Source organism: Chamaea fasciata, unplaced genomic scaffold (assembly GCF_029207755.1).
Source record: "Chamaea fasciata isolate MVZ Bird 193981 ecotype frontalis unplaced genomic scaffold, bChaFas1.0.hap1 SCAF_3, whole genome shotgun sequence".
Classification (NCBI taxonomy): domain Eukaryota; kingdom Metazoa; phylum Chordata; class Aves; order Passeriformes; family Sylviidae; genus Chamaea; species Chamaea fasciata.
The window spans coordinates 94226738-94245977 of NW_027094088.1; the positions used below are offsets into that span (position 1 = coordinate 94226738).

General features: G+C 39.0%; 1 protein-coding gene across 4 annotated transcripts in view; it reads right to left on the reverse strand.

Annotated features, from left to right (window-relative positions):
- The window catches only part of FBXO25 (F-box protein 25), a 30477-nt gene extending 11662 nt beyond the window's left edge, over positions 1-18815 (reverse strand). For 3 of the 4 annotated variants that reach the window (XM_066179834.1, XM_066179833.1, XM_066179835.1), the window contains exons 1-7: positions 18733-18815; positions 15750-15893; positions 9502-9611; positions 8137-8186; positions 4763-4855; positions 1100-1193; positions 184-368 (exon numbers count right to left, since the gene is read on the reverse strand). In XM_066179834.1, the coding sequence (XP_066035931.1) occupies positions 184-368; positions 1100-1193; positions 4763-4855; positions 8137-8186; positions 9502-9611; positions 15750-15886 (669 nt within the window). In that variant the 5' untranslated portion in view covers positions 15887-15893; positions 18733-18815. Of the gene's footprint in view, positions 1-183; positions 369-1099; positions 1194-4762; positions 4856-8136; positions 8187-9501; positions 9612-15749; positions 15894-18732 lie in introns of those variants that run through there. The other variant, XM_066179836.1, reaches the window with a different exon arrangement.
- Positions 18816-19240: the final 425 nt, after the last annotated feature.

Below are 19240 nucleotides of genomic sequence, written 5' to 3' on the forward strand. Positions count from 1 at the left end.
CTTTAGAAAATGAAGGTGATGACAATGTGTTAATTTCACACAGTGTTAATTACTTCTTTATAAAACAAAACAAGTGGAACTGTTTAAAATGAATTTGAGACTTAGTTCACTTACAAATCCTAATGCAATATTCAACAAAATTCCCCTCCCCAACATATTAATTAATGTTATTTAATAATATACCTTGTTCATCTGAAGATTTTTTAATTGTTGTTGCCACAGAAAGATGGTTTCTAATCGGCAAATCCAAATATTGATGTTGCCTACCAACACAGATTTTCCTACTCCCCTAATGAGTATACAGAGAGTAGAACTCAGATCCTGTAGAAGATCTTTGATTAGTCGTGGATTGTATTGGTCTTCCATAACTGGAAAACAAAACAAGCCAAATACAATTTTGGTTGACAGAGTTAACCAAGCTAATAGCTCAAGCTAATCAACACTTTTTTTTAGATGAGTTACTCACAACTCAATTGTTTGTGTACAACTAACTGCCCTAATTCCCACCATGACATTCATTGGTGCTGTTCCTTACATGCAAGATCAATAATAAACAATCTCACAGGCAAATTTGATGCAAAAATTCATACTATGCATTAAATAAACTTAATGCCAAACAGGTAGTTATAAATCAAATTTCTTCAGTTCAAAGCAGACAGTATAACATCTCCATTTAGTGTGGTTACCAGAAAAAGACAAAAATCAATATAATGTAATGGTTATTTCTTAAAATAACCAAAACCTATGTTTTTTGAGTCTCAGTACATCATACAAACTTAAACTCAAACATTTTATAAACCTAAAAGCTTTCACATTTTGTGAAGAGTATAATTTAGCAGTAACCACGAGTTTTTGAATAGAATCTAAATGTCACTTAATTTTACCAACCTGTTTCAATAGACTTTATTCAATAACCAAGAGAAAATAACTTATTACAATTATGGGATGGGAAGTATGAAACCTGGCACTAATTAAGTATGCTATTGCTATGTCTTTTTTACAATGTAAAAATGGTAATAAAACTAACAAAAAAATCAGTTCATAGCTTAGTTGCAGCAATTAAATTTGAACAGTCAGATTTCAAATCCTTAGGTCTTACCCTTCTGCACAATTTTGTCCAAAATGTTAAAGTAGTTCTTCTGTGCTGCACCACTCAGTGAAGTTAACTGGGATTTTGCAATTAACTGCAAAAGCTATGGAAAAAGAAAAAAAAAAAGTCAGAAGAATGACAGAAGTAAAGGATGGTTTTAAATGTACACTCAGTGCATACACTCACCTACAACAGCCTGCATTGGCATTTTGTGAAAATATAAAACTACAGATTTCAGAAGACAAAGTAAGATATGTGGAAAGCTTTAAGCATTCCCACAGGCATACCATGAACAATTTCTGAAGGATGTACATTTTCAAAATACTGTACAAATACCTATCTCTGCTGCTTATCTCTGACAAAGCACATGACATACAGACTTTATGAGCTGTAGTGAAGCAACAGAGAGAGTCTGTTTTGGGGCCTCACAAATACAAATGTGAACTTGGATGTGGCTGGGTCCTGAAGTCCCTGACAGATTTGGTGGCCAGGAACATCACTCTGAACTGATACGAGCTACCAGAATTACAGCTTCTGAGTGAAAGTATCATAGTGGTCAAACTGAAGTGTGATGGATTTAGTGCACTGCTTTCTACTCATGGAGAGGAAATGCCCTATTTTACCTAAACTAGGGAAAAAACAATTTCTGTATTAGATCTACATTCAGGTGCCTGGTAGAATAAAACCAGCAATCTAATGATGAGCAGTGTACAAACCATATCAGTAACTTTCCCTTAACTACTATAGTAGGAACCTCCCAGCTCTCCACACCTCTGTCTCTGAAACCACTGTGAGCAAAGAAGTAACAAGAACAGTGGCAATGGTTTAGGGTAAAACAATCAAAACAGCTTAAATTCTTGCTGCATGTGAATGCCAAGCTACAGCTACTAGAGGCAACCCTTGCTCTGTTCTGGCACCATTTGTTTTTACATTTCAGATTAAGTTTCACAGCTGATAAGAACCATTAGCTCTTCAACAAGAAATGGGCTCTTACGAGAGACTTTGATGTTGTGACACCATTACAATGTTTAGAGGTCCGGCACTGAGCTTTGCAATTGTATTTTATGAGTTCAGAAGAAGTGTTCTCAACACACTGGAAAGGGAAAGCATGGAGCAGAAAACAGCATTCCCTACAGAATGTTCTGGTGTAAGGTAGCATCAAGGGTTGGCACAGTGGATGAAAAAGACTAAGCTTGCCAAAAATTATATTGTATCTTCATTTATAAAACATCAATTTGACACTTCAATCAACAATAATTTTCCTTGGGAGGAAGAAAGAATACACCTGTTCTGTCCCTGATTTAATAATGTTACTTCTGGCTTCTCAGCACGATCTCTGACATAACATTATGTACTATGAAAGGAAGAAATAGCTGTCCTGATGTATTTAAATACAAGTAATCTAGTCTCCAAAGCTGTATAAATAGATCTCAGGATCTCTTTGTTGGCTTTTTTAAAGCCTATTAGCTTGATTAATAATTTGGAACACTCCTAGAGGTCTCTGGCAGTCTGCCAGTTCAAGCAAGTAGGTACATTTCTCTTGATTAATTTAAGAAAAAATCAGTTATGTCGCTCAGCCGAAAGATCAAATCAAATAAACAAATTCCACCGGACTGATCTTAATGAAGATTCCAATTTCAGTGAAAGTTAATATGCAAGGATTAAGACAATTCTAGCAAAAGCAAGATAGCAGGGAGTACAAGGATCTCACACACTGATACATGCAGAGCCATGGCTTATGTTGTCTACTAGAGATTGGAATTTTGCATGGATCATCTGTTTACTCAGAAACATTTGAACAAAACCCATCCACACCAAAGTCAACATATCAGAATTTAACAGTGACAAAGTTATCAATACACTACAGCACCAACAAATACTAAAAACTGATCCCACCCTCTCCCCCACTCACTGCCCATCCTAAAAGGGTCCTGGACAGACATCAATATTAACTTTTAATAATGAATGGCATATTTTTAGTTAGTTGGAGAATCATCTTGATGGTCTGGGATCAAAGAAGAGCTAGAGTAGGGTTTGGTCTTTAAAAATAGTATTCTAGATTTCTACCTTGCCATCAACTAACAACCACCACCACAGAGGAACTGATGCAAAGGCACAATTAAAGTCTTGTATTTGTAAAACAATTCTAAATTTTAAAAATTCCAAATAAATTCTAAAACATTTAAAGGATTTTGAAAGTCTATCTACTATTTTAAATTCACCCAGATTTCTAATGGTCTGCTATTAGCAGAATTATGGTTTGGATTGCAAAGCCAAATTTCTCAATTTTAAAGTACTGCTCCATCTGCAGTGATCTTAAGCCTGGCTGACTAAACCAGAATTTTATATTTATTGGTGAACAGAAGAAAAACTCATCAATGTGCTTATGCTGGACTTTGCACTTTGACTGGATCAACTGTTTTGAGCAACCCAGTTTAGGCACTGCAGCATCTAAAACAAATGCAAAATTCTAGATCTGCATTCCTTTTACCTGCTTGCTGTTCAAGTGAGGTGCCCAAGGCTGACACCATTTGTAACAAATCACCTTTTTTAAGTGCTTTGGTTTTTCTTCTTCCTACTGCTCAAGGCTGAAAAGTATTGGGAAGGATCAAGGCTCTTGATTCTGCTCCCAAAACAGCATTAAAAAGCCATGTTCTAAACCACAACACACACATATACCAAAAAAAAAACCCAAATCCTGCAAAGGGAACAAAGCAGGGAAGAACCCTAACCACTAGCCTGGAAGCAAATCCTTTTTGCTTTGTTTCACATCTCTTCTTTTTCTGAAAGTACAATTGACTCATCTTCATAGGGACGGACAGAATGTGTTTTCTCTCCAAATAGTCCACAGCCTAGCGGTAAGGGTGTTCTCCTGTTATGTTTATTTAATTTTTGTGTCTTTTCAAATTCTGGATGGATTCCAAGAAACACAATAATTGTGAACAGCCTCACCACAGAACAGAACTCTAGTCTTGATATGACTCACATTTTGAGCTTCTCTAGGAGTTGGGACAAGCACTTTACAACTCAAGTAAGATAATAAAATAATTCTGGGGCTAGAAAAAGATCAATATCCCCAAAACAGGCATTTCCAAGTGGGCAGCTGGTGAGGCATTGAGGTAATTAAGGCTGGAGTCTCAAGTTTTAAGGAATGTTAACAAAGATAAATGCATAGTTTGTCCTTGATAAAAAAAAACCCTGTGCAATGAATCATAGGATTGGTAAGAAGTTGCAGAAGATACAGAAATAGCAAAATACTTACACATCAAGTACTCTTCTGGAAATTGTTATTTGCAACATATTTGAGATGCAGGAAAGTATATTTAAGATTAATAACACTTCGCTATTTTTGGTGGTATAGAAATTATTTTACCTTTAAAGAGAGTTCATTACCCAGACTGATGAACAACTGAAACTACCATCTATGTTTCCCTCTAAATAACACAGCACATCAACATCCTCCTCAAGGTATAGGCCTTTACACAGCCATATAATGAGTTTTCACCGAAGAAAATTAACTCAAAGTTGCTATCTGCATTATAAATTACATATGATCAGGATTTTTATACAATCACAAATCATCATCTGTTCAGTGCAAAAATGCTCCTTTTGTAGACACAGGCACATCAGCAAATGCATTTTTATAATATGCATATAAAATAAAGCTCTTACTTTGACCACGTAATTGAACCTCCTGATGTCCTGAATCGCACTTGAGAAGTCTAAGCGGTTGAAGGCTTCTCCCAAGGTGCAGTAGCCATGTCTCTGAGAAGGGGAAAAAATACACTTTAAATGGAAAGAAACAAAGACAAAATTGAGTGAAACATTCAGAAAAGCACTCTGAAGTGCAGCTGATGCTAATGGATACCATGCTGCCTGGAAATATAGTGCCCCTGGACTGAAGAGTTATTTGTTTTATAAGAAATTAAATGAAACCAGATACACTATTTGTAACTATCAGGTATGTAGGCAAGGCCTTTCAATTCATACTAAATGTGTAATCTGGCATTACTGGTATTTGATTTCCCTGGGAACCTACTCCACTCTTGCATGGCCACAGTGCTGCCACTCCCTCATGGCTATCATAGTCCCCATTTGCCATGCACAAGGAAGAGCTTGTCTGTACAGCTGTCTGAGTCTACAATTATGAGAATTATCTGATTCACACTTGAGGGTGAGAAGATAGCTAGTTGCTCCTAGGAGCAGAAGAACAAATGGTCTGAACATCTAGAATTTATTTGCCAGGTGCTAGAAGCTTAGGCACTTTTTTTTTATGCACCAAGAGCAAGAGCAACTACACTTTCTTTTGGTACTTCTCCACATCTTAATGTGAAAATCGAAGTTTCAGAGGCTGTTGAGAACAACTTAAGGTGGTACTAGCACCTCAAAATGACATGGGATTATGGAAACTCAGTACATTTAGAGCCACAAAGCCACACTGGAGCCCAGGATCAAACATACTGAGGCTAGGAAAATTTCTAACTGGTAAAAGAGCATCTTGCAGAGCAGTAGTACTAATATGGTTTTATTAGGTCAGGGAAGAAGGGGGATAAATAATTATTTAAAACTCATTCCTAGACAGACCTCCTTGGTAAATTATGGGATGGTGACCAATTCTGAAGTACAAATAAAGTCCTTTTTTGCAACCCAGTGAACGCTTACCCTGCACATACCCCAGTGGGAAGGTGTTGGAACCCCGAAGGCTGAAAATTTCAGGCTTTCTGAGCTGAGGGGTGCTGACCCTTGGGCAAGCACCGCATTTGACTTGAGGCCTTGGAACAGGCTTGCGAGATTGTGTGATAGCACAGGGGTTGGAAGTGTGTCGTTCGAGTGGTGTTGAATGATCTCACAGGGTGAAAAACCTAGATTTGGGGTTTTGGTATACAGTAATGTGTGTAGACCAAGATAAGAGGATTCACGGCGTTGTCTAGGTTCTTCTTCTTTGCCTTCTTCTTCATGAGTTAAAGTAGTTTTCTTGTAATTGGGTAAAAAAGGTCCACATTGCAGGCCTCAAGTAGTCATTATTGGGTCAAAAGTATAAATAATATAGGTGCCACCTTGTTATTGGGTAATTGTCTCTCAAATAACTAGAAAGAATTAGAAACTTGCCATTTATCTTGTTTCTCTAACTTACTAGTTAGAGCTCATGTCTTTTGAGACTGTAAATAAATATGATATAATAAACAACCAAGACTAAACTCAACTCTACCTTTCCCCTGGCTTTCATCCTGACCTCAGCTGAGATAAAGAAACCAAAACTGTAACAGGAAGGGACAGTTAAGAATTCACTGCAGAGTGGGGATAATTTACTGCCTGTTGGTTAATGACCAAATTCAGGATTGTACTGCTTGCTCATTCAGCTGATACATCTCAGACCCAAGCACACTATGCACATCTTGCTTAGATAATAGCAGTAAATTAACATATACAGACAACAAAACTTTTGTTGAAATTTAAATATTTGTGGCTGTTCTCTGGCTAAACAGTTATCATTAGGTCATGCTTAACACACTAACATAAGAGATATTTCCCTGAACAAATTTCTATGAAACTACAGCTCTACCTCTCCCAGGGTACCATCATGACAAAATTATTCAAGAAACACCTCCAATTTTATTTCAGCTATACACATGCACTTGTTTTGTTTGGTTTTTGGTGTTTGGGTTTTTTTTTTTTTTTTTTTTTTTTTTTTTTTTTTTTTTTTTTTTTTTTTTTTTTTTGTTATTTCAAAGCTCTCCCATAGCACGTTTCACATGTTTCTTATCAAGACTTTGGTATCTTGTCATTTTGCAACAAAAAACAGTATCCACTTTGGGAAAAAATGTTTCCCTGCTATGAGACCGCTATTTCAAAACCAAGGAAGACTAGAACCTGTAAGAAAAACTAGAGCCTCTAAATTATATTTTAGATTAGCTTAAATTGTTGCTCTGAATTTTTTGGTTCATGTATTCTTATTTCTTGCTACTTTTTCAACCTTCCACTGTAATCTTTTAAATTTATACAAATAATTACTTGTAAGATTAGTGTTTAATTCTAACCATTCCTGGTTTGTTTTTTTATTAAAAAACCTAAATAAAACTGAAAGATAAATGTCATATATTAGAAGGTAATCAAAATATTTTGTCTGCTCTCAGAATGGACAAGGAACAAAAGCAAATACTCACACATCACTAATACACCAACTTCTGCACAAGTCGGGGTAAAAACAATCCCTATATATATGGGTTATGAAAGACACCGATGCATGACTTCAGGCTGTTTGTATTTTGGCCTCAATGTACTTTGAAACCTCAGTTTAACCTTATCATTCAAAGCACCACACTGACCGGTGAGTCTGTTGTCCCCCTGATCCTTCTCACCCTAATCTGAGATGGTACAAAGGGAAAAAGCATGCCTGAGACATTTGCAGAGCACTCTAAGCAACCTAGAAGATAAAGCATAAGGAGGACTGTGAATCTGGCAAAAGGCTTTAAAGTACCCTTCAGACGTAGATGGGCAGTCCCTGGGTCACTGGTCTGTGAAGTCTGCAGAGTCTTGCAATATGTCCTTTCATGTAAGCTCTCCTCAACAGCATGCCCTTCCTCAGGAAAAAGCTCTGTATTGTCTCTCTCAGCTCTAAAATGGAAAGCTACTTTTGCCTGTATGACTACAGTCATCAGCCTCACCTCCTTCCCTCTCTTCTGGCTGGAATTACTATGTGGATATAAAATTTCCTTACTGGTGTTCAAGTTCCACACATCCCACCCAGATAGCCATGGCAATCGGCACAGGAATGAAACTCACATTTCAAGGCAGAGACAGTAGGAAGACAGATGGCCTTGGATAAGTAGTGGAGAACTGTATGTCTATCCTTGCAAGTTCCTACATCTCTGCCACAAAGACCTACCTAGAAGTCACTGCCTTTGCCTCACCATGTGCAGATGTCCAGTGTTGCCAATCAGGAGAGTTAAGTATAGCCCCTAAGACCACATAGCAAAAATACTTTTTTCAATATACTGTCTGTCAATAAAGAACCACAAAGATTGTAGGAATTGACCCACACTTACTTCCTTGGTGCTTTCTTTATGAACATAAATCCACTTTTCACGATAAAAACCTAAAATAAAATCAAAATATAAGCATTTTAGGCTTCCACATTAGTAAATGCCTTCCAGAAAGAAACTCAACTAAACATACAGTTTTCAATAAAATGCTTCATAAGTTATCAGAACAGTTTTAATGAAAGAAGTTGAAAAAGGCTGGAAAAGATAACTAAAAATTTTCACAAGTTATGGACTTCATGAAAATAATAGGAAAGTTATATAAATGGGATTTTTTAATCCACAAGAGTTGGCACACAATTGGCAGATGAATGACAACTTTTGTCAGCTGTGACCAGTCACTGACATAACAGTGGTCCTACATAATTCCTGACTGGTTTCTTTATACGACAGGTTCCTTAGCATTTGAAAGTACAGCAGATATAGATAACATTTTTGTTCCTGACCACTCCACCCCTCTAATCCATTTTCTTCTGCAGAGGTGCCTGCTGTACAATGACTTGGTTCAACTGCACAGGACTGCAGGGATGTCAAGGATACAGGACTAATAAAGGCTGACCTTCAGCTTTTACAAGTCCCACATGTTATCAAATGAGACATACAGCCCCTAGAATCTTCCAAAATACCCAAAACTCTGACAGGCCTGGAAAAGCTTGCAGCTTTCCGCAACACCATCTCTCTATCAATTTTGGGGATAAACAAATAACATCATTTCAAGATCAAAGCATTAGAAATGCCAAGTAGTTGCTAAACAACTTACCTTTTTTTACGCACTCTACCAGATTCTCTGCTTCAATAAGTTACTTGCTGTCATACACATTTGCAGTCCAAAGTACAAGTGATCTTTTACAAATGAGAACTGATAAAATGGCTTTCATATTTTAATTTTTAAAAAGGGACTTCTCTCCAAGAAATTAAATACTGATAAAATCTTTATCAAGAGATATTATTATTATGACAAAATATATTTATTTATGAATGGATTCTGGAGTTGTATGACTAATTAGAATTTGAATTAAACAAAAATAAACTATCTGCTTTGGGAAGCAGAAGCTCTCATAAGCACCCAGAAGAATTTAATCTAAAACTAGTCCAGAAAACATAACAGTGGTTAGTATTAGAAGACACCTAATTCTCAGGAATTACTATTTTTACATGAATTACCTTTGGGTCTTTGAAAAAACATCCAACACAATAAATGATTGATAACACAGTTTCAATTAAGACATATAACTTTTGACACCAGAATTTGTTGCCAATACAGAAATAGACATAATCTGGAAGGCTACTCTATAGGTGACTATAGCATGGCTATTATAACCTCTTAACCTACATGAGTCTTCTAAAATCAATGAAAAAACCCAGGCTTACATTGTGAATCTGTGTTATTCCTAAAATGATCTTTTTTCCTTTTCTTGGCTGCAAACTCACAGTCTTCAGTATTGTACACTTCTTCATTCTCATCATCCTCAGCTATGATACTGAAATAAAAACATCTAATTAGAATAGCAGTAATTAAATATTTAAGATGCATACATCTCACAATTTTCTGCATTAAAGTCTACCAGATGAAAAAAAAAGAAATCATATTCTTAATTAAGATGCTCTACCTCATTGTCTATAGCAACATGTATCTGGAGAAAAGCTGTCTTCTTTTCTTCCCAGAGGGGTTGAATTTGGTGCCAAAGTGGTTAAATATGCAAAAGTATCTTCCTAAGAGGTATCTTGTAAGTCATTACTGACATTCAGGAAGGACTGCCAAGGAGACAGTACTAGTGGGACAACTGTAAAACTCTGCAAAGTTCTGGTGTACAAAAATCCATTATTTGAAGTGGACCAAGCCTTAACTGCACACAGGGAAAATGTCTGAGAAGAATTATTGCACATCCTTGAACAGGCAGAAAGCCAGCAAAGAACAATGTCTCTCTTACTACTGTCACCTTTGGGGCAAAGAAAGTCTTTCTTTCAAGAAACTCTTGATTCACAACTCTGCACATACTACAGGTGTCATGGCACTGTTTCACCAGTGATTTGCACAGCATCATGAGCCAAGTGGTCTGCCTCTGCCAGAGACACAGATCCTGCCTATGTCACTTCTGCGAGTTAACTACGTCACCCTACACTGAGGACTATCCCAAATGCTTACCTATATTGAACAAATAAGTGTGAGTATAAAAAAATACACATATAAATTATTGAAAATCTTTTTCAAGAAGCACACCTTTCCAAAATGTATATGCATTTAAAAACTGTCTGTGCTTCAGGAAATCCACACAGCTTCATAAAATTTTCTTTCCATTTCTGTAGATAACTATAAGGACCAGCAACAAAGATAAGAATGGGTGTTCTCTTTTCTAGCACTGAGAAGGAAGATACTTCATATGAAGGCCACTGTCTTGCACAGATAAGAAGAATAATGAAGGATACATGGTAATGAAGTTTAACTGAGAGACTTTTTTATTTCAACATTACTGCTCTTTGGCAAGAAAATTATATAGGAAACTCCTCACATTCATTACTATTTTTAATCTAAATTGCTTTTGATCACTGCCAGTTTGAACTTTGGATTAAAACGACTGAACACTGTAAACTGAAGGACAGAAGTTTCTTTAAAAATAACCTGTATTTGGGCATTAAGTGACAAAAATCAAATTATTTTAGTCTACTGCTACTAGCTTACAGAGTTTAAAATTTTTAGGTTTGAACCATCTGTTAAACAACACTGTAAAAAAGTTTGGCTTTTGAATTGTTCTAATCAGTACATGCTAGCTCAGCTTAAAGATACACAAGTTGAGAAGATTTAGAAAAAGAAAGTTGGTTTCATATTTGCTCCTTTTTTTTCAGGATTTAAACCTAACATACCTCCGCATTCAGACAGTGCTCAGCCCAAGGAGATGGCTTTAATTCAGTCCTTAATATTTTTAAAGCAGAGGATAAAGACTCAACACCTTAAATATTCTATGCAGCGGTGCCAAATATCACATCTGGTCAAACAGCAAAAGAGTTTAGAGGGAAGGAACCAGCAAGAGACAAAAGCAAAGCAACTGACAAAAGCAAAACATTAATACAAGTTATTTGATTATGTAACATTCCAATCCATCAGTTTGGGTTGGTTTGTTTTTCCCCCAAATCTATCACATAGGAAATATCTAAACCCACTAAAATGAATTTAATTAGGATTTAACACATTGGCTGCATCACCACATCATGTGAGAAGCTATGGCAGAATCTGAGGAGTTGCTACAGAACCAGAAATTGAGCCCAAAGCTCCCAGACCTTTACAATCCTAACAATATATACAAGACTAGGGAGAAGGTCTGATACTCTGCAACGTAACCCAAGCAGCACAGAAACTCTCTCACTCCCTTTGACCCAGGGCAAGCAATGGAGAGAGGATGGGAGGCCACATTCCTGAAGGCCTGCTTAGAAGAGGAAGGTTAATATGTAAAGATTCCTTCTTTTGTTCCTGGAGGGAAGTGTCCCCAGAAAGTAATTTAGACCGGTAACATACCTGAAGTGATTTGAAGCCCACTCCTGACACTCCATACAACACACTTCCTCAAGCATCATATAAATAACTAAGGCAGCTTAAGGAGTCAATAAACACAAGGAATTGTGAAGATTGAGATGGTTATTTCAAACACCTTTGTCTAGCATTCAAATTTGCCTGTGACATTCCTGGAATTCCCCAAGTCTCTTTATCGAAAAGACAAATTGGACTGTTACCTCTGAGGCTCTTCTGATATGAGGCTTTATTTCCTCATGTTCTGTCCCACTTCACATAGCCTCGCCCTACTCATCTGTAAACAACATGACTCTTCTTGACAAACCTTTAGTCTGAGAGCAATGAATGAAAGCAAGGGTCCCACAGACACCAGAAGAATTGGATAGAAACACAGAGTTACTCAGTGACTGCTAGCATTCCTTCCAGAAATCTGCAGAGCTGCCTGAGAAGTAATAAAGCTGCTCTACTGTACCAAAAGCAACCCCTGCCCCCTCAAACACCAAGCTAGGATACAAGAAACCAAATCAAGTTCTGCACGTGCCATATGGTGGAACAGAAGCCTTAAATTAAGGTTTTTATTATAATACTGCACGTGACATTTGAGTGCACCTGGCAGGATTTAAATGCACACATAATACTGCCAATTTACAGCTATTCTTACTCTCTTGTCTTGATGACGCACTTCATAAAAAATTATTCTAAAGCTTTTAAAAGCAAAGTACCTGGTGTCCTTAGAACTATAATATCTTAGATAAATCACGTAACAATTTCAGTTTTTCCAAAAAAAGTAATTTCATAGTGGTATTTAAATAACCTCTTGGGTATGACACTTAAAATGATGGAAAATGTGACAGGGCTATCTGAGCTCCAGCTATTTTCCCTTATCCCCTTGCTTCTTTTCACATGGCCCTCAAGTCATGCAGTTATATACAGAGACACACTGAGCATTTTAGAAGTGACTCTCACAGCTTGACCACGGAAAATCCTGATCTGAGAGCATGCACCAAAGGATTTTGTCATTTGACAAGTATATTGTAATGTTATCTATTAACAGATTCAAATCAAAGGACTTCTATCCAGTGCCAAAATCACTCTTGTGAACACTGTTAGAATTAGTGAACAGACACCTCAGACTGAAATGACTACCCTGCCAGTCCAAATAGTTCATATGAACCTAACACACAAAAAAGTTAACATCGCCATCATGAAAATCTTATTAATTCTCTTTCTTTTACCTCAAAAGGAATGCATAAGTCAGCTTTACTCCTAAATTGTAGCCTATTGAAAGGCACTTGCATACAATTCCGTAAGGCAGTTCCACCCCCACCAAGCTTCTCTCCACCACCAAACTTGAAGGACACAGTACCATAGCACTGGCAGAGTCTATCTTTGCTTGAATTTACAGGCAGTCATGGCCAGCATTCACACCACAGAGCTTAAATGCACACAGCCTAAGCCACATTTCCAGCTACTATATACCTTGAACACAAGGCACTCTTATGCAAATAAACCAAGACCTACAGAAGCGATGGTATCATTTTTTTTGTATCTTAGTTTCCATAAAAAGATCTAAAGAGCAACTATTCAAGCATTATGCCAAATAATTAAAACTGTTCCTGTACACGTGATTATATTTGTTCAAGCATGGTTACCATTAGGTCCACCAATTTTACTAATCCAGCAGCTAGATTCACCAAGGCATTGGATGACTAATACAAAGCAAAGTTAGAAGTTCTATTTTAATAAGAACACATTCTTCAACTGAAGTAACTTATGTGTCTTTAAGGTTTATTTCTGAATCTGTTTGTGATTAGATCTTTGTAATTTCTGAAGAGAAAGTATTTGCAATGGGTAAAGGACAAAGCTTGGCAAGCAACTATCTACTCTTTCTCTCACAGAAGAGAATAGAAGCAAAACTAGAAAGGGTTTCATTCAACTACATAGCTTGAATTTAGTATTGTGTTTAAGGGAGCAGTTATAGCAGCTTTTCCTTATAAAGAAATAAAGTACTAACTTCAGAAAAGATTCCCACAGAACATTTTAGTGAAAAAGATTATTCCTTGCAATGGATGTAAATGAACAAAACCCTGCTAGAACTGCCAGACTGACATATACCACCATCCCTTTTCACAGGGCAGCTTAAAGAGAGACAAATAGGTATTTTTGTACTGTTTACTGTATGTTTCTTCTACAAGGAAGCACTTTATCAAGTCTCATTCTTTTTTTAATGCTACATCATGTTAGCAAATCTCCTAAGCTGAGTTATCTTCAATATACACAATAATTATTTCCAAACAGCATAAGACGGTACAGAGAACCAGCCAGCAACACATCTCACACTGCTGTACCACAATATGAAGCCCTGCCCTGACACAGAAGAACCCCAAGCCTGGGTATCTGCTGGCCCTGCAGAACCCAACCTCAGCTGGCCTTGCTTTGAGTATGTGTTTCAACCAGATGACACCCAGAGGTCATTTCCACCCTAAATTTTTCCATAATGTTGTGCAAATAGACATTAATTGCCGTTTAGAGGCAGAACTTTACTGGCATATAAAAAGTTCAAGTTACAGTCACAGATCCAAAGTTAAAAGTGCAGCAAAATTACTCCAAAGTAGTGCTACTATGCCAAGACATACCAACTTGAATTCTCTAGTCTGAGTTTGAACAACATAAATTTCTAATTGAATAGACAGAAGCAAAATTAAGAATCAAAAATTAAAGCCACAGTTTTTGGCTCCAGAAGAGTTCAATTCTAGGGTCTTCCAAGACTAAGGAGAAAAACAAAAAAAATCAATCTGGTACTTCTGCTCAAAGAAGAAATAAAAATACCTCACCTTGCTCTTTGGGGGAAATATATATATATACATTTATATACAAACACAATTATGAGCAGAAGTCTTAATGGTATTCACAAAGACTGATAATTCCTTTCATACTTATCAAACAGTATTAATTAGGCAACCTACATGATACTTATTTTTAAAGCAATTTGCACAGTTGCTAAATACTTATTAGATGTCCCTTAATTTGCCAAGTATATTATTAAAGACATGAAAAAGAGAGAAGATTTTTTTCAAAGGTATTTAAGGCAACTTTTATGCTGGAGGCTTACTGAACATTTGTCCAGACAAAGTTTTGTATCCACAGTGGCCAGACTGTGTGGATAAAGAAGCCAAATGAGATCAGTGACAGATGAACACAAAAGGAAAAAAGGCATGAAAAAACCAGTAGGTTAAGCTCAATAATAATGTTTCACTGCTTGATAACTCCGTTGAGGATTGTGCCACAAATTTAGAAAACACAGGTGTGTGACTACAGCAAGCGCCAGCTTCCCAGTAAATTCCCTCTCTAAACCAGATGAGTTATCATTTACTGGACTAACAACAAAACACTGAATGTTCCCTTTCCTCAGTATGAGCACATTATGCTGGAATTTATGACCAAGAATGCTGTCCCTGAGAATTACTTCTTTGTGGAGAAATTTGTTTTGACAAAGCGATTTCTATCACATCAGTCTGTGGGCCACAAGTGTTACTTTATTTATCCAATCTCTTTCTCACCTGCCCTACAGGAGCACATGCAGTCATTTATTGTGTTAGAGAATGAGCATTAAGCTACCACTGATTCTATATTTGGAGCAAAGGTATTTTATGGCTGCCACAAACTAATCCAACACCCACTCAGCAGAAAGCCTTCACTCACTTCCAGGTAAGAGTTCAATATGCCTGTTGCACTTGCAATGTACAAGTGTCACTCTTACCTTTAAATAGTACTCCACAGGCATTGGGGGGCAGGTTTTCTCTTTTTTCTTTTTTTTTTTCTTTTGTTTGTGGGGTTTTTTTAATATTTATTGTTTTATTATTTTGAAAGACATATAGCCTAAGAAGGTATCTGGCTGCCTGAAATAAGCAACTCACAAAGCAGTGACAAAAACAGACAATCTCCACACGGGTCTCCTGTCTGCCTAACTAACAAAACACACGACTGCATTTGTATACAGATGACATCAGCTACCACGAACAGTTGCAATCTGAATGGAAATTAAGTCAATTTTGCCTTCCCACCTGCTATTAATTCATGCAGAATCTCTCTTTTTTTTTTTTTTTTAACTTACACAGTGTGGCTGAGATCATTCAGCTGATTATTCCCATCCTCAAGTGCAGGACTAAAGGGTTCACATCTTTTCCATCCATCTTCTGTTTTAACCCATCTCCATCCAGGGGATCTCCAGTCTTGGCCCAAAAATGGCATGGTTTCTCTAGAAGCAGCAAGAAGAGATTCTTTGTCTATTATTTATGAAAAAAAGTTTCAAAACTTCCTGTCATTATTTCAGTTTTCTCTTTAGCCTTAAAAAAAAAAACAAAAAACTTTGAGAAAAGTTCTCTGTAGAGCATCCTTTTAAGAAACAGATTCAGTGGTTGAAGTAGATTTTTTATTCTCTAACCATGTTTTTCTTGTCTTTCAGCATTTATTAGAGCAAGGTAGAATTCCTTGTTCTTTGGAGAACAAGGGAAAAAATCCTGGTAGTCCAAGAAAAGGATAATACCAAAAAAGCAAAATTATATCAGTTACATCATGTGTAATCTGCTCTGCCATGACAGATCACTCATTTTCATATGTGACTAATAAATGGATTTAAAGAGATTGACAGCTCATAAAATCAATGTTGCTCCTTTTGTTTTTTCTAATCCTTACAAATACTGAGTTTATGGTACAATGTGTAATGATGTTTCGGTAAAGGAATTTTAACATTCCTAAAACCCTTTTTAGGTTGTTGTTGAGGGTTCACCTCCCATGCCAGCCTATTAAGCAGATACCAGGACAAAAGAAGACTGCAACAAAGTCCATTGTGACACATCTCCAGAAATTGCTACAAACAGATGCAGGTCATCACAGGTATATCATTCAAACAGTGTTCTGCTACCATTTTTCAATATGAGATTCACTTCTGTCACATTAGGATTTTGAACAAGGCAGTTTTCTACACTTTGAAGATTGTAACCTCACCAGCTTTTGCTCTCTTCTTCCCATTGATCACACAAAGATATTGCTCCTTAGTTTAACAAGAGATTTCACATGCAAGCTATAGAGGGAAGATGGCATTATCATACTTGAAACACACGTTAATAAATAACAGCAACAGCTTTGGTCCTAACAAATATGCATTTTCTAATATTTTTTCAACTTGAAAAACTATTAGGCCCAGCAGTAAACATCACTATGAATTAATTTAAACATTTGCACTCTTGATCAGCATCTGCCCTACATATTTGTTAGAGCAGGATAAAAAGCCAGATGAAATACAGGTTGAGTGAGCCAGTTTTTCTTTATTTAAAAATCTGCATAGCATGCAAAACAAAAGTGCATTGCCTAGGCCTCAGGATTGACTAAAGTCCCCTTCCTATTAATAACTCAGCTTTCTTCTGCTCCTAACAAGAACCATTTCCAACATCCGTTCCCCCAGTCACAACAAACTTTATTTGTGCCTTTCTGCTTTTCCAACCCTTTTACTCTTTCCTGGGAATAATATGAAACACAAGAAGTTGTTTACTATTCCCTTCATACTGGTGTCTTTATCACAGAATGGTTTGGGTTGGAAGGGACCTTAAAGATCACCCAGTACCAATCTGGGTGACACCTTCCCCTAAACCAGGTTGCTGAGAGCCCCATCCAATCTGGCCTTGAATACTAAAAAGGATGGGATACCCACCACTCCTCTGGGCAACCTGTGCCAGTGCCTCATCACTCTCACAGTAAAGAACTTTTTACTAAGACCTAACCTAAACCTACCGTCTTTCAGTTTGATGCTGTTCTGCCTTGTTCTGTCACTACATGCTCTTGTAAAAAGTCCTTCTCCAGCTCTCTTGTAGGACCCCTTTAGCACTGGAAGGCTGCTCTAATGGTCTCCCCAAAGCCTTCTCTTCACCTTGCTAAACGACCCCAATTTCCTCAGCCTGTGTTCATAGGACAGGTACTCCAGCCCTCCCTTGGACTCTTCTCCAACACAGTCACAGCCTTCCTGTGGTGGGGATCCCAGAGCTGGATGCCACACTGCAGGTGGTACACGAGGAGAGCAGAGTAGAGGGGCAAAATCCCCTCCCTTGACTCACTGGCCACACTTCTTCTGGTGCAGCCAAGAACACCTTTGGCTTTTTGGGCTGCAAGTGCACATTGCTGACTCACAGTGAGCTCCTTGTCAACCAACAGCCCCGAATCCTTCTCCTCAAAGCTATTTCCAATCCATTCTCCACCCATCTTGTACTTGTGCTTAGGACTGCCATAACCCAGCTGCAGGACCTCGGCCTTGTTGAATTTCACGAGGTTTGCAGACACTCATTTCTGTCCTGTCAAGGTCCCTCTGGATGGCATCCCTTCTCTTCAGCTTGTTGACTGCACTATACAATTTGCCATCCGAAAACTTGCAGAGGGTACACTCAATCCCACTATCCATGACTCCAGCAAAGAAGTTAAACAGACCCAGTCCTAATCCCAACCCCTCAAAAATGTCACTTATCACTCGTCTCTACTTAGACACAGAACTGTTGACTGTTCAACTCCTTGAGGATGACCATCCAGCCAGTTCCTTATCTACCCAGCAGTCCATCGGTCAAATCCATGTCTCTCCAGTTTAGAGACAAGGAACTTGTGTGGGACAGTGTCAAATGTCTTTCATAAGTTCAGGGAAATTACATCAGTCACGTGGTGACCCCATATGACCTCATCCACCAACCTTGAAATCTCACCGTAGGCGGCCACCAGAACTGTGAGGCAGGATTTGCCCCTAGTGAAACCACGCTGGCTCCCATCCTCACACAGCCGAATGAGATCCCAACACCACATTCGTCCAGTCAGGCTCCACAACCCTCGGTGCCGCCCGTCACGCCTCGCCCCAGCCCCTTCCCCAGACCCCTCTGCCCACCCTGAATTCCAACACCTTGTCCCACACTCCTTCAGCTCCACATGCCCTTAAGAGGCAACCCCAAACCCCTCAAGCCACGGCTGCCCACGCTCAGCCCCAACCCCCCGGGCCGCCGGGGTTCACACACACGGCCCCACAGGTGTCCTCCCGGCCCCGCTGCCGGCCGGGCCGCGCTCACCTCCCGGCGCCGCTGGCGCCACTCCCGCCGTCCCCGCCGCTCCCCGCCCGGCGCTCGGCCCGGGCCCGGGGCTGTTGCCGGAAGTACCATGGGCCGCGCTGGCCACGCCCCCAGAGCGCTGATTGGCCTCTGACCGCCGCGCTTGTTGCTACCCGGCAGCGCGAGCCGCCATTGGCGCAGCGGGGTGGGGCCGTCTCCGCCCGGCGCGCGCCTGCCGCATCACGTGACAGGCGCCCGCGGGGCGCACGTGCCAATGTTTTGGTCGGTGAGGGCGGGGCGAGTGGCGCGCGCGGGGCGGGGCGTGAGCCCCTCGAGCACCCCCGGGTGTGACCCCGTGTGACCCCCCTGGAGAAACCCCCCGGTGTGACCCCGTGTGACCCCTTGGGGAACCCCCCGCCGGTGTGACCACTCCCGGTGTGAGCAGTGTGACCCACCCGGTGTGGCTCCCTCCACGTGACCGGTGTTGACCCCCTCTCTTCTATGACCAGTGCGACTCCCCGGCATGACT